Source organism: Pituophis catenifer, unplaced genomic scaffold, assembly GCF_029215685.1.
Source record: "Pituophis catenifer annectens isolate HBS135680 unplaced genomic scaffold, rPitCat1.0.hap2 SCAF_2, whole genome shotgun sequence".
NCBI lineage: Eukaryota > Metazoa > Chordata > Lepidosauria > Squamata > Colubridae > Pituophis > Pituophis catenifer.
The window spans coordinates 134,131,714-134,147,905 of record NW_027256882.1 but is presented as its reverse complement, the minus strand read 5'-3'; the positions used below and the strand labels follow the sequence as shown (position 1 = coordinate 134,147,905).

Here is a 16,192-nt window from a genome sequence, read left to right as displayed (position 1 = left end):
ATGAACTCCGGTAGCTTGTATGCAAAAAAATTAGAAAGATATCTAAGGAATAGCAAATACGTGCAGAAAGAATATGAAAGGAACATAAATTGGACTTTTTCATCTTAAGGGTTAATTTCCTCCCTAAATTCCTGTCATTTCCCAGTACTGTCCTACAAGCCAAACCTGGGGTGGTCATTTATTTTTAATATAACCAAACACTCTTATGAATCAATTAGCTTACTCCACGCTTGTTGGAGTTGCCTGCTCCCAAAGTCTCTGCCACCTCTTAGCTGCCTCCATGGCATTCAGTCATTCTGCCCTTGGTTGCCCTCCTCCTGGATCATACAATGACTCCATTTGTCACTTAGTACTGGTGTTTTAACTGCAGTTAGTCCATAATGTGACATTTATCATCCGTAGCTTACTTGTGGATGAACAAGTTAAACAGTTACGTATTATGAATCTTGGATATGTAGAGTAGAGACAAGGTTCCTCGGTTTTGACTGTATAAATTACATAAACCATATGCTCAAGAAGAGTGGGATTGCAGTAAGACTCTCAAGAATTTACATTGAGTTTGTGTACCTGGTGCTAGATCAACAGAAGAATTGGACATTCTGTTTGGCAGCAAAATGGTTGCCACACCATCAATATTTTCTCTCCCAGGTGGCAGAGGTTTTTTAAGTAGAAAGTCTCCTAGAACAATGGGAGTGATTTATTAAAATTGATGTTATATCTTTTAACAAAATATAAATAGATGCATTGTATTGTGGATGCAGGAATTAATTAAAATTCAGTATTTTATGCAAGAAAACAGGTAGGATTTAATAATCAGCATTTTAAGGACTGCTGAAATGATATAAGCTGATATGGTATAAAGTTCTCTATGATTACATCAGAAAAAAATACAGTGGACAGTAGTTTAATACATATGGTATAAGGTTATCCTTATGCAAAATCAGCCCTAAAGATGTATTAACTAAAATAGTTGATTGTGTTTGATCCAGTTAGTTTATAAAGCTTCCCCATACTTCTCTCCTTTGTGTCAATTATATTTCAGACTTCAAAAATTCTTTTATGTTACAAAATTAAATCAGTCTACTTCTGACTTTTTGTATACCACATGAAAGTAAGAAGGTAAATTAGAGTTTTATTACTTATTTCTAAACACAAGAAAAATTAAAATGTACTCTTAAATTCATTTGTAGAATGTATTTGTAGAATGTAGAAGCCCAGTGAAGAAATAAATCCGAGCCCTAAGGAAAAAAGTTCATTTCATCATTAAGAGGAAAAGCTGGCTTCATATGCCATGTTGAACACAAAGAGATTTGCTTAATTTTGTCATAGTGTGTTGTGTGAACTCATTTAAGGAATCACAATTTATGTTTTAACATTCCGTATGATCCTAATCATTATGATGTTTTCATTAAATCATGGTTTAGCATAATGAGTGAACTCCATCATTATTCTTGATTTAACAATAAACTGAGTTCAGAAAACAATTTCAAAGTCAAAAGCTTAAAACATACATATATATTATTCTTATGTTTCTAAAAGACTCCAGGCTTTGACACTTATCCAAGTTGGTTTCTCTGGCAAACTGGCCATTTTAGAAATAGATTTGGGTTTTGTAGCTGTTTCAGAACCAAGTGCACAATATATAAACATTCACATCAGATTAAGTGACAGGCATGAGGATGCAACATATTCCAGGCACTTTCAGCAAGAATCTGAATTTGGATTTTATTAAAATGAAATAGAGTTTGGTAAACCTATTGTTATTAGTAATCACATCTGGTTTTTGGTGTAATTGAGATTCACAATAGTCGGTGCCTCTGAAAAGCTTACTTTGCACATGGTGACAGCTAAAAATCAGTACTTTTACATCACTGTTGTTGTATAGACTTTGAATTCTTAGCTGTGGCCATCATGTATTTTGAAATTAAAATGTATCTAACTGACCCACCTCTGAATCAGTTTTACTGTTATGCAAATTGGGACTGGAGAGAACTGTTTTCAATATTTAGAGCCACGGCTAATATAATGATATATAAAATCTGTTATTAAGTTAATGACATTAATCTGTCTATATCATTACATTTTATCCAGATGAAGTGGAAAAAAGGCTGAGTGCTCATGCAAAGTTTGTATGATTTATTCCTCCTTAGATTTTAATTTACATATACCGGTATTGGTTATAGAGAAGCCTGAACCATCTTAACCAATTTTATTGTATAGATGATGTACAATGATAATAAAGGCTATACTACTACTTATGTATGTTTAGGATTTTAACTGGTATCTGTAGCTCATAAAGGTTTTATATGTGCCCACGTAAAACCATTTTTCTTGATCCTTGCAGAGAGGACAAGAGTAGCTCTCATAAATAATGTGATGAGAGAAGAACATATTTTCACAGATACAGAATTGAAATATTCTCCATTTTATAGTATCAATATGATTGGTAGGGTAGAATAGGGCCAGCTTGCTTCTTAGTCTTTCTTTACCCCAGGGCCTTTCAACCCTCAAAAGGAAAATAGGGCTTTGGGGAAATGGGATATTGTTTTGTCAATGGTGTTCATTCTACAGTAGAGATGTTAAGCCTAAAATAATTCTGTTTTTTTTCTAGAGTCAGCTTCAAGTTTATGAAGGAAGGTTTTGTCTCTGATACTTATTAGTACAGGTAGATCTCAATTTACAACAGTTTGTTTAGGGACCATTCAAAGTTATAACGGCACTGAAAAAAGATTATCAATTTTCACACAACAGTTGCAGCATTCTCATGATCACGTGATCAAAATTCGGACACTTGGCAACTGACTCATAGTTATGATGGTTGATATGTCCCAGGGTCATGTAACATTCCCTTTTGTGACGTTCTGACAAGCAAAGTTAATGGGGAAGCCAGATTCACTGAACAATCGTGTGACTAACTTAACAAGTGCAGTGATTCACTTAACAAAGGTCATATAATGGGGCAAAACTTGCTTAACTGTCTCAGTTTAGCACCTGAAATTTTGGACTCAGTTGTGGTCATTAGTCAAGGACCACCTGTAGGATTTTTCTGAAGACTGGACAAAATCTCTGTACAGGACAGGAAATGTAGTAGGATTTTTTCCTGATAGATATAAAACTTTTGCAGCTTAAAAAATGAAAAGGCCCACCCTGCTTTTAAAATCAACTTCTGCTTTTTCCTGGAAGGAGCCTAATGGGCATTCCAGAAAGGCCTTTAAAGGTTTTTTCAAAAGCCACAGGGGATCTGTCAGCTAGTACTTTAGACCTCTGTGATTTTTCTGTACAGTGGAGAAGATAACATTCTACTGGATTTTGCTTGTGTAGGAGATTTTTGACGAGCAAAGTATCTAGAATCCAGTTCCAGATGAAAGAAAGATGAAAATTCTTCTACATCCGTTGGTGGTAATATCACACATGAATGTGCGTATAAAATACAAAGAGAAATATTTGGTTCCAATTTTAATTTAATTAAGATGCTTTTTTTTCCTCAGATGTTGTAGACTTTGAAGAGAAATTTTGTAAGTAATTTCTAAAATCAGTTTTAATTCCAGTGTTACAATCTTTAACCTGATCAGTTAAGTACAGTAATACATAATCAGCCTTATGAACTTAGCAAATTTCAAACAGGCCTTTTTTCATATTTTAAGATGTAGTTTGTAAAGTCTATCACTCTAAAGTACTGAAGACCTTTGTTATAAGAGACAGCCTGTTGTGAGCCAAAGAGCCTTCCTTTCCATAAAATATATTTGAAAGAGAATTTTTCCAGAGAGATCATGATTTGGTCTCACCTGCCTTCTCTTTCCCTCAAGATTCTTCTTCCCACTAAAATCCTGCTACTTTTTTCATGAAAAATGAAGCAAGAAGCACATATTTAAAGAGGGTGATTCATTATCATTATGCTCTAGAATATTGACTCTCAGCTTTGAAGGGAATATGTGTCACGCCAGGAGCCAGTACTGATAGATAGCTCTGTCATAAATGTGTCAAAATGGTTAATAGTTGTTTGCTTAAACAAATGGTTTTAAATTGGATCAAGAGAGCAATGTGGTTTAGGCTCCTCCCTTTCTATCATGATGATATGGTATGATTTTATGCTCTGATCTAATCTAGATTGTTTGTAGCAATGACAACTAGAATAAGATATATTCTGTTGATTAATATTAAGGATTCCGAGCTGTGCAATTTGTGACACAGAACAAGGTAGAATTGCTAAAAGGCTTGAAAATAGAAATCTTAATTTTCATCTACTCCTCTACATGTTTGTTATAACGTAGGATCACCTCAGGATCATCCTTTCAGTCTGTTTTAAGTCCTTTTGACATTGGCTCTGTTGTTCTATAAACTTCTAGAGTTGTTTCTAGAATTGCCAAAGTACTGTGTCAAGTGCTTGAGGAAGAATACAACATCTGGTGGATTCTTAATTGGCATTTTTGAGAAAGCTAGACATGCTGCTCAATTCCTCTCCCAAAATGCTCTGTGATATCCCAGAAAGGACAAAAACAACCCCTGCAAATAAATGGGATGCTAGAGGCAGATGTTGCTTTGCAGATGCCACCTCTCCATTTATTTTATTTTTAATTATAATAATCTTGAGGGGGCATGTGAAAGTAAAGTGAGAAAGAAAACTAAGTGAACATTGAAAAAAGGTATATTTGGAGAAGCATCAAACCTGTGCGGCAGGACAGTCTTAACAGAATTTGTTTTTCCTTTCATTGAAAATATGTGTACTTTTTTTTTTAAACTTGATGATACTTTGTAGAGCCATTTCTTATACTGCTTGTTTTCTTTGTTTTCATTTTTCACCTTTATTTCTTTTATTTTCTCTGGATTTTTCAGTTTATTTCTTTCTGCATACATATAATTATTTTATGTTGCCCTACGTCCAACAATTAAGGGCTCCCATATAAAATTTGTCTCCAGTTATATAACACTCTAGAAGTAGAATTATACCCCAAAATATCTAGCATGCTATTTATTTTCTTAAATCACATGTATTCAGCATTTAATTACAGATGCAGCTTATTTTTTAGACAAACTGAAAGTTCTATCAATTTTCTAATAAAGACATATGTAGATAAGTATTTTAACATTTTTTATTTGAAGAGGAATAGCTAGTAATACTCACTGACTTCATAGTTAACTTTCATAAAATTGAATGTTTGTATTCTTTCCCATTACTTGAGGATCCTGAAGTTAGATGAACAGGGCATGTCCCATATGCCACCAAAATCCTAGCTTTAATACTTGTTATTATTTTTTAAAAAAAATTTGATTTATATGCCTCCCTTCTCCGGAGACTCAAGGCGGCTTACAATGCATTAAGCAATAGCCTTCATACTTTTGTATATTTATACAAAGTTAGCTTATTGCCCCCACAAACTGGGTCCTCAAGAGTTATTACCCTCTTTGTTTTGATTTATTGTCGGACATAACTGGGTTTTGGAGCATTGTCTTCATCTTGCTGCCTTTCAGGACAGAAAGATAAATTTAGCATATGAATATTCAGCTTTGCAGTACCTGCACCACAAGCAAGAAGATGTTCCCATTATCCACTTCACTCGGAAAGAAATTACTAAGATAATTGCTAAATATCTTGAATTGCATCAGGCTTTTGTGAATTGTAGATCAGAAAAAAAATGAACATTTCCAGCAAAACCTTTGGTTTACAGCTTATAAAATATAAGGTAAACCAGATCACTCCTAGAGGAAAAAAAAGAGCTAATATTTTAGTGATGTTTTTGCATATTTTAAAAATAACTAGCCCTGATAATGTTACCTACTTTGGATAATGAAAAGTCTGCAAGAAAATAACCAAGCTCAGAGAGCACTAACCATAACTTGTTTTGAAAAGTTTCGAGACTCATTATAGGCAGTTTGCATTTTGTTCATGTGTGCTATACAAAAATGGAGTCAGATGTTACAAATAATTCTCATATAAAAATAATGGTGTATGTCTATTTGTGGGCGAGTTTTCTGTTGCATATCTGTTGATGAATTCATTTTTAAAAAAATCTGGACTTATGGTAATGTCATAAATCAGTTACCAGATACAAACCATTTAACTGCACAGATGCAAAGTTATGCATGCATTCATATCATTCAAACAACATATCATATTGTAGAAGAGTAGAATAAGAAGAGTAAAATAGACATATTCTCTGAGTAGAGCAGACATATTCTTATGGCAGTAGAAAATCCTAGGGGACAGATGCAGAATAATGGGTCTAATTATATGAAGGCAGATTCCAGGTATTGTAAATGGTATGAACATTTTTTCTAACAGAAGAAGCATTTAGATAGTGGAACCAATTTAGAAAATTGGTGGGTTTCCCCATCACTGGATTTGTTCAGTAGAGGCTGGACAAGGGACAGCTACAGTCACAGATATCTTTATACAGCTTTCCACATATAGCAAAGATTTGGACTTGATGGCGTGAATTGCCTCTTCTAACTCTATAGATTCTGTAAAGTATTAATTCACTGTTGCCTGTGGTCTCTAAGTCTCGCCCTGCCTTTCCAGCACAGAAATAATGCATTCTCTCTAAAAAAAAAAAAAAAATTCAAATGATACAAAGTGAACATCAGAATTATTCCCAAACTGGTGAGTTCAAGCTAGACCTGAGTGATTGGTGACTTGCCTCCTGAAAGTGACCTTGAGAATGCTATATACAGTAGTGGCCAAAATTGTGGAAACCTTTTGGGAAAAGTGTATTTTCTAAAATTAGCTAATAACTCCACTTTTTGGGGGGAGTAGTACCATAAAATTATATATCAATGGAAAGATAAGATAATCAAGAATGTAATGCAATAACTTTTATGAAGGTTTTGCTATTAGAATAGCAGTTACAGTATAAAGAAGAAAAGTAGAAAAAACAAAATATTACAAAAATTATCACCATAGAAAAAAACAAAATATACAAAAAATATCACGCCAGTTAATACTTAGTTGGGTAACCTTAAGCATGAATTACGGCCTTACGACATCTTCCCATGGAGTGAACCAAGTCTTTTAGTTCTGCAGTTGTTATATTGTGAAACCAAGATTGAATGATTGCTTCTATTAACTGGGTTTTATTGCTGGATCGCTTCTGACTAACAAGTTTCTTTAGTCGGCTCCATAGATTTTCAATTGGGTTAAGGTCTGGGCTATTCCCAGGCCATTCCAGCAGTGGAATATGATTATCTTGAAACTCCAAAAAAAAAAAAAAGTGTTGTTATTAGCCATGAAACTTCAAAAATACACTTTTCCCAAAAGGTTTCCACAATTTTGGCCACTACTGTATAAAGTTGCTAGGTGACTTTAAACCAAAGGGTTTGGAAAGATTGTGTTTGCTGGGGCAACCACTGATACTCACATGCTTCTATTATGGGAAATAGTGAACAGTCTCTACCTGATAAAGGGAACTTTGGGAGGATATAGGTCAGATCTTCACCCTTGAATGAACAGAAAGAGTAGAGATATATTGTTTCACTCTCCAGCAGCAGAAGAGGTACAGAGGTCTTATAGTTAAATATAATTAAATTCCAGCAGTGTATATGGGACTATGTACCATAAATCAAACTCTCTTCTCCAAATAAAGACTTAGATATTTTCCACTTGCATTTTCTGAAAAGACTAACTTGTCTTACTTGATCTTTCTTTGAAGCTACCATTTGGTATTGCGCCTGCTGTCCTACTCCTGTCAGGATGTGTGAGCTTGCAATTCTTGCTGCCTTACTGATAATATTTTATGTCTTTGTGAGAGTTCTAGATAATTTGAAGAGCTTTGTACCTTTCCGGTGGTGATTTAGAGCTTTTGTACATAATTGTCTTTAGAAGCAATAAGAGACTTGTAACTGTTACAGGTTGAGCTTTAAGGTTGTTTTCTTCAACAAAGGGGGGAAAAAATCTCCAAAACAGAAAAAGCTGTTTTCTCCATGTAGAATATGTTAACATAATATATTCCCAAAAACTTTATGATCCCATGGATAGACAGTTGGATTTGGAAAATGAAAACCAGGATTCAATCTTCCTTCTGTAATGAAATGATGTTATAGCGGTTTGTAAGAACTAATAAAGAAGAATATTTGTAGCTCAGGGTTGACATGAGGGGTCCTTGGTGCTCTCTGAGCTTGCTTGCACAAGCAAGTTCAGAAAGCACCAAAGACCATTCAGTTTGTAAGAAAAAATAGGAGCTGAGGAATTCTAATTTAACTTTTCTTATTTTATATTTTACTGAACCATTGCGAAAGATACCTTTTCCGGTGCAAACCAAAATTACTTTATTGGAGGAAGGCATTATTTTATTTCATATGAACATTGTCTGTGGTGTAACATGGAATCCTTGTGGAAGTAACAGCAAAAAAAAAAAAAAAAAAAACCCACTAAATATAGTTTATGCCTTGTACAGAATTAAAACAAGGGAAGAAGTAGCTAGTAGATATTAACTCGGGTTAAGAAAAGAGAAGGAATCCTGGCTCTCCAAAGGCAACAGACCACCAAAGTTCCAATGGACTGTAGCCTCACTGTATCCCAATACTCCTGGGAAGAACCAGCTTTTTAGACTTCTAGAATGCGAAGAGTGTAAGAGCCTGCTGGATCTGAGGGGGAAGGATATTCCACAGAACAGGGGCTGCTGTGGAGAAGGTACACAATCTTAGTCCCATGAAGTGACAACATTTAAAGGAAAGGACATGAAGTCGGCCCACCCTATCAGATCTGGTTGGACACGCAGATTTTTCCATTCATAAATTATACAAATATTGCAGAGCAATTTTCAAATTAAGGACACAATTCTGTGGTTCCTGATGAGGTACCAGCATGAAGAAGCTGGTATTTGGACACTTTCCCCTTGCAGGCACAGACATCTGTTCCTTGTTACTCTGCTTTTGGGCTGTAGTAGAAGTAAAATAAAATGGAATATTATGAATATAGTCTGCATGCCAGAATGCAGACTTAAAGATTCACAGTCTGCAACTGTGAAATAGCCCTTTGTCAAATACAGTATTCAGTGCCAGATACCCAACTGCTTTCTCTTTTGGATAAAGACATGTTTAGTTTTTTTATAACAAAGTTGTTGGATAAGGAACAGAGTTTTTATGCCCCCAGGAGCCTCTCCAAGAAGCTGCAGAAGTTGAAGCAGTAATTGAAGTGGCAGAATATTTACATTCGGAAGCTTCTGTTTTTTGTTGTTTTTTATTTTTGTTTTTAGAAACAGGTAGATAAGTATAGCTAGGAATTTGTGCCAGCTAGGTTTTTTTTATGTCTGTGTTCTGTGTTGTTGACTCTTATTAATTTTTCTGCACAAGTTATAGAACTCATTCTTTAATTTCAGCTTTCATATTTTGAGCTATTTACTGGGTTCTCTGCTGTTTTGAAGTAACTTATGACCTGTAGTACATTTCATCTTCAGATTCAAAACAGATTTAAAACAGCAACAGCCCTATTTATATTTTGCAGTTTGATTGTTTTTTTAAAAAAAAAGAAAATGGAGTCTTCGGGTTAAAAGTGACTCTAAACACTATTAACAGTTATTGGAAACATGTCATTATGAATCCTAAGAAAATTAGCTTTAAGTTTTGTTTACAGTTAAGATTTTTATAGAGGTGGATTTGACCTGGGTTATATGGGATGCCTTTGTGATCTTGAAACAATGAGCCACTTTGAAGTGTGGAGTAAATACCTTGCCTCCAACATACAGATGATGGAGAGCAAACTTTGAAAATACTGTAGTCTGATTTCCTTAGGTTTGCTACATTAACTAAACCAAGTGACTAACAGAAGGTTGGGGAGGCAGTAATCAGAAATGGATTTTTGTGAAAGCTCACACATTATTGAAATCAAATCCAGAGCCTAACGTCTATGTTCAGTAACTCACTGCACCTTAATTCTATTTGTGGTATTTTGAGTTGAGCCACCTTGTCCCTACAATTGGTAGGTCTTGAAATTCTCATGAAGAAAAAAAGTAAATTCTGTAAGACAGAAGTCTGCTCACATTGGGTGAACATGATGAAAATCAGTACTGAAAGAATCCAGGTGGGAGCTGAGGGGGAGCTAGTTCCTTAGAGTGAAATATTTTATTATGAAACAATAAACTACAGTGGTACATCTTCTAAGGTGTATGCATTTTTATGCAAAAAAGAAAGAGAAAAATAATAGAAAATAGAACGCACAATAAATGATAACTTACCCAAGTTTGTTGTGATTGTAGTTAGCCAGAGGCAGCAAATTTGACTCTTGTTGATTCAGAACAATGCTGGTGATTTCTTTATTCCATTTGCAAGAATTCCTGTCCTGTCAGTTTTTTAAAAATTTAACAAATGCTGCCCTGAACCACAGGGCATGTACTCTTGCGCTGCCAGAGGCATTTTTCAAATGACCTTTCATCCGAAGTGGTATATGCTTATGTTAAGAAGTTTTCTTTCATGCAACTTTATTAGCACCAACGAGACAAGAACCCTCAAATAAAGGGACCATGTACATTCATGTACAATTCAAAGGTGAAGTAGGGACTCCTGAGAAAAAAAATAGTAGTATTTAGAAGCGTCTAAACAGAGCCTTATATAACCCTTTTTCAATCTTCAGTACAATCAGGTGGGTTGTTTACGTACTGATAACTCCTCATGACTCATAACTCCTAAAAAAAATGTTGAGACTCTAGAAAGAGCGCAGAGAAGAGCAACAAAGAGGATTGGGGGACTGGAAACTAAAACATATAAAGAACGGGAATTGGGTATGTCTAGTTTGATGAAAAGAAGAACTAGGGGTGACATGAGAGCAGTTTTCCAATATCTCGGGTTGCCACAAAGAAGAGGGGAATCAACCTATTCTCCAAAGCACCCGAAGGCAAGACAAGAAGCAATGGATGGAAACTAATCCAGGAGAGAAACCTAGAACTAAGGAGAAATTTCCTGACAGTTGGAACAATTCATCAGAGGAATGACTTTCTTCCAGAAGTTGTGAATGCTCCAACACTGGAAGTTTTTAAGAAGAGATTGGATAACCATTTGTCAGAAATAGTATAGGGTTTCCTGCCTGAGCAGGGGGTTGGACTAGAAGACCTCCAAGGTCCCTTTCAACTCTGTTATTCTATTCTATTCATGGAGCAGCTTTAACCAGATGAGTATTTTTTCCTTGTCCCTTCAGCTATAGACTAGGAAAGATCCAGCAAAGATTAGAGGGGAAAAGTTCCAAAAGTTAGGATCCTGCCTACGTCTCTGACTTAACTCTGTTCCTTTTCTCTTCTTCCCTTCCCTTCCCTCACCCCTTTTTGTTTCAGCATTCATCATCATGATCATTGTGGCCCTCCTACGCATCGCCAAAGGTCAAGGGGAAGGTCACCCCCCTCTGGCTCAGCTCTCAGGAGTACGGAATCTCTTTGGAGTCTGCGTTTATTCCTTCATGTGTCAGCACTCCCTGCCATCCCTCATCACTCCCATCTCTAAGAAGAAGCATGTTAACAAGCTAGTCCTGCTGGATTACGTCTTGATCCTGGGTTTCTACAGCCTTCTGTCTTTTACTGCTATCTATTGTTTCCGCAATGGGACTCTAATGGACATGTACACACTCAACTTCACAAACTGTGACATTGTCAGCATTGCGTTTATCCGCTACTTCCTGGGACTCTTCCCTGTCTTCACCATCAGTACAAACTTTCCTATAATTGCTGTGACTCTAAGAAATAATTGGAAAACTCTCTTCCACCGGGAAGGGGGAACCTACCCATGGGTCGTGGACAGGATTTTTTTCCCAGTCATCACACTAATTCCTCCAATTATTGTGGCTTTCTGTACTCATGATCTGGAATCCTTGGTAGGAATCACTGGCGCCTATGCTGGAAATGGGATCCAGTACATCATTCCTGCTTTTTTAGCATACTATAGTCGGAAAGAAACACAAACGACCTTTAGAAATAGCACACTCAATAAACATTTGTCCCCTTTCCGGCACACCTTCTGGATTGGGTTTGTGCTGCTCTGGGGACTTTTTTGTTTTTTGTTTGTGACTGCAAATATCATTTTGAGTGAAACAAAAAACTGATGGAGCAATGCACCTAATAAGGATATTTTTAAGCTAATTTAAGATTAAACTACTTTTAAACTACTAATACAATATTGAGCTTGATGCTCATTTGAGGCACCTTGCTACTTGTTCAGTTACCTTTCAGATTCTGATTTTCCATTTCATGCACAAATTGGACTCTATCCTACATCAGGCTGCTATGACTTTTTAAGCAGGGTATTTTCCTCTCTATCAGAAGATGTCAGAGACTGTTGGATATGCATCTAATCCCTCACGTGATGGAAAAGACCAATTTTACTAAAAGTTTTACTTTAGTAGTCAAGCCAATAGCCAATGACTCAAGCAAGATCTGACTTACTAAGATCTGCTTCCGTAATCATTCATATTTCTTTGAAGTGGCTTTCTATCCTGCCAATGCATTGAATATTAGGAGCAAAATGAAAGCAACTGATGGAACTTGGTTTCATAACTTAATATTGCATGATGTATGTGGCAACCTAAGCACTCTGGAATGGGTAGAGGAGCCCCACTACTTCCCCTTCTCCCCTAGTCTTGCTTTGATTGTTTTCCCCATTTGTTTTTCAGCCTTTCCAACGCCTTTCCATATTGCCTTGTTTCATATAATGCAGTCCTGAGACTGAAACTTGCCAAGCTTTAAGCTTTGTTGCTATTTTATCTTTGATATTTCCCTCCTCAATTGTTTATATACAATATGGGTCTGAGCAAGAAGTCCTATCATGAATTATATACACTTGGTTGTTACAAAGCCATCTCTTAATACTCTTAATAAGTAATAAGGAATGTTTCCCAGTATAATGCTTTGTTTTTTTCTTTATACTGCTAACGGAATCATGCTAGTGTCACAGCAGCAGGGCAGGCCCTGTGCTTTCTGTATGGATGTGAAAATGTTGATTACTTACTGAAGGACTACTTTGATAAAAGTGGAGAGCAGCTGATAATTGTCTTAATGCAGTATGTTATGACTAAATCTATTTAAAGAATTGTCTAAATTTAGGGGTGGGGAGGGACTATAGAAAGTGGAAAGAGACTTGTTCTGGCAGCCATTCCATCTTCTATCAGAATATTGCAGACGATGCCTCCTGATTCTTGCTAAATCATGAACTCCAGTCCAGTCTCATTTCTCTCTCTCCTTAAACTGATGATCACATCATAAAATGTAAAGGTTGAAGGAGACTTTAGAGAGTGTTGAGTCCAATGCCAACCCAGGGCATGATTCCACACTGTGTAAACACCTCTTGTGAAGTCAGTCATCATCTGAAGGAATCTGTTCCATTGTTGAGCAGCTCCTACTATAAGGAATTTCAGACAACCCATTACTAATTCCTTCCATTGTTTGCCATTCTGTCTTCTGAAATAACTTTGAACAATGCTGTACCCTACCTAGCATCACTTCCTGTGAGATGGGCGGCCATATAAATTTGTTTAATGAATAAATAAATAGAAACAATTCCCCTTCTACATGACAGGCATTCAGCTACTTAAAGACAACTCCCTGCAGTCTTCTCTTCTCCAGGTTATCTATCTACTCAACTTTTTCCTTCCAGGTTCCTTATCATCTTAGTTGCTGTTTTTGGATGCAGAGCTGTGTGAACCAAACTAAATAAGTAAATATCAGTTTGTCAAAGTCAACACTAAAATGCAATGCCCAGAACTGGATGCAGTATTCTAGGCGTAGTGTTATTCTCTTTTTCTCTTGAATCAGGCTATTATATGACAACTAAGCCTTCTGAAAAAAAAAATGAGGTGGGGGAGTTTGAAAGAGAACTCCCAATATCCATCACCTATTACAGTATTTGGATCTTAAATCCAATATCTACATCCAACTAGATACATGATGGACAAAATACTGTATTTCAGTTTCTTCTAGTTGGGACCATAAGGCTTTGCTAAGAAGGAATATTTCTTCAACTGCTGTTGATACAAAGTCACAAAAGGAGTTTGGGTCACTACTCACAAAGTTATCAGTATAAGGAAAGTATTATTTTTTCTTTCCTTTGGCTATAGATGTGTTGAAAGTGCTTTTTCTGTTATTAAATTCCATCTTCCAAACATTGGATGATGATGCTCTTCTCCAGGCTGGTTGTACCCGTGATATTAAATTTGATGTTCACCAAGGTTAGTTGATAAATTCGGTGGTGTTAGGATTTTTTTTAAAAGAATTATTAAGGAGAATGATTTTTTTTTAAGCCCAAATTGCTTTTGTTACAGAGATTGTCAGCGGCTGTGCTTTAAAAAAAATATAGACAATATCTTTTCTTCAGTGAAACTCAGCTATCTCCAAAAGAAGACTGTGTCTTTGCTAGATTGCATAAGGTTAGGCTTGGCAGCTAGGGACGTTTGCTGCAGGCACATCAAGACCTGATGACAGCACCCTCTCGATGTCAGGCTGTTCTTGGCAGCCCTTATGGTGCATCAGAGAATCACGTACACAACCTGCAAAGCTTGCAAATGGATAAGGCTGGTTTTCGGACATCAGATTGCGGGGAGCTCTTAACGACTGAACCCATAAGAGTCAGATTTCCATCCCAGTTCAGGGAGAATGAAAATAGTTTTGTTTAAAAAACGTATCCACCCTCCATTGAAATAGGAAATCTCCTAACCCAACAAGCACATAGATTTAGCTTTGTTCATTTCTGTCATTCTTGCCTGCAATTGCCGTAAACCTTCCTAAGCAGCAGAAGAGAGATCACAGAGAGTCATGTCAAGAGCTGTCAGGTGCTGCTCCAATCTATCCTCGGAATAATAAGATACTAGCAAAGATAGGACGACTGCTAGTATTTTAGTAACAAAATCTCCTTTGCCTTAGGAATCACCTATACATGATGAGAGTGCACATTTTGGCTTTTACTACTTAATCCTCCGGCCTTGAATGATCTGAAAGATAAAAAAAATACCCTATTTCACCTAAAAGAATTTTCCATATGTTTTATTTCTTTTTTCTTCTGGAGAGAGGGTTACTCATTTCATGCATGTACCCCTCTCGAATCTTCACAAGGTTTTCTTCTCTTCCCCCTTCGTTTTGATCTTCATCCTCGACACTCAGCTCAGAAGAAGCTTCTCTGAAGATAGGGTTTGCCATCGCTCGATTCTAGAAGCAGGCAAGAAGGACTGGATTTCAGCAAAAGCAGAGTTCCTGCCACTGTCTTCTGTTAAACAACCTCATTTTTCCTTCTTGAAAAGAGGAAACCACAGGCTTCAAACGCACTCATTTTCTATCATTTACTTAAATGCACTGTTAGTGGTAAGTTCACAGCTACTGCCACTGGTATGCTTTGCGGGATTTCCCCTGGCAGCTCCTTCCCAGTTCCATGTTGTATTAAATGTATTTTCAACCAACATTAGCTGCCCCAAATGCTACTTTGAAGGTTGTAAAACACAACATGGTAGTAATTGTTTCCTGATTTCAGAACAACTCTCTAGATCAGGTGTATCCAACCTGGGTAACTTTAAAATCTCCCAGAATTCCCCAGCCACCCCTGCTCTAGAGAAACATGGCTTGCTTTCTGCATGAATGGCATCCAGATTTTTCCATGGGCCTAATAATAGTGCCCTCCATTAGTCTTCCAGTTTGGAGGGTTCCTTCGTAGGGCTGGAGTGACTGTCCAAATGCCATCAATAAGCAAGTGGCAGTGCGATCCAATTCCCGTAATAGTTGTAACTTATATTTTAAAAGTTTCAGAAGAAGAGCTAGAAATGTGAAATAGGATTATTTCTGTTCTTGCGTATTCTTCATTGATCCCATAATCAAGGACTGCAGGGAACAGGATAGGGAAATCCAGAACATACCTTGAGTGAGTATGAGCAGCTGAGATCTTCTCCACTTGTTTTAACATGGGAGATATTTTTAATTGATTATTCTAATGCAAAAGTTCTCCCTTATGGCTCTTTGCTGCTCTGTGTCCTTGATTTGTCCCTAGGGGTAATTATTTTTCCAAAACGTTATGCATCTATGGTGTCTGGCCTTTTCCTCCAGGGGTTAGGGGAAATCTAGAATTGGTTTCTATAGCCAGAAGCAAAGAAGGGCAGCCTCAGGGCAGCAGCTCACAGAGATGTTTTGTGTGTGTGTGTGTGTGTGTGTGTGTGTGTGTGTGTGCGCGCCTTCTCATTCTGTATTAGCCTCCTGCTTCCAGCAGCAGTAGGTACTCTCTGAAAACTCAATTAAAACAGCTGTAC

At 36.7% G+C, this 16,192-nt stretch overlaps 1 protein-coding gene across 1 annotated transcript in view; it reads left to right on the top strand.

The window, feature by feature from the left end:
• The window catches only part of TMEM104 (transmembrane protein 104), a 66,189-nt gene extending 53,764 nt beyond the window's left edge, over positions 1 to 12,425 (top strand). Inside the window, exon 10 of the mRNA XM_070934640.1 lies at positions 11,256 to 12,425. Within this exon, the coding sequence (XP_070790741.1) occupies positions 11,256 to 12,016 (761 nt within the window). The 3' untranslated portion in view covers positions 12,017 to 12,425. The remainder of the gene's footprint in view (positions 1 to 11,255) is intronic.
• Positions 12,426 to 16,192: the final 3,767 nt, after the last annotated feature.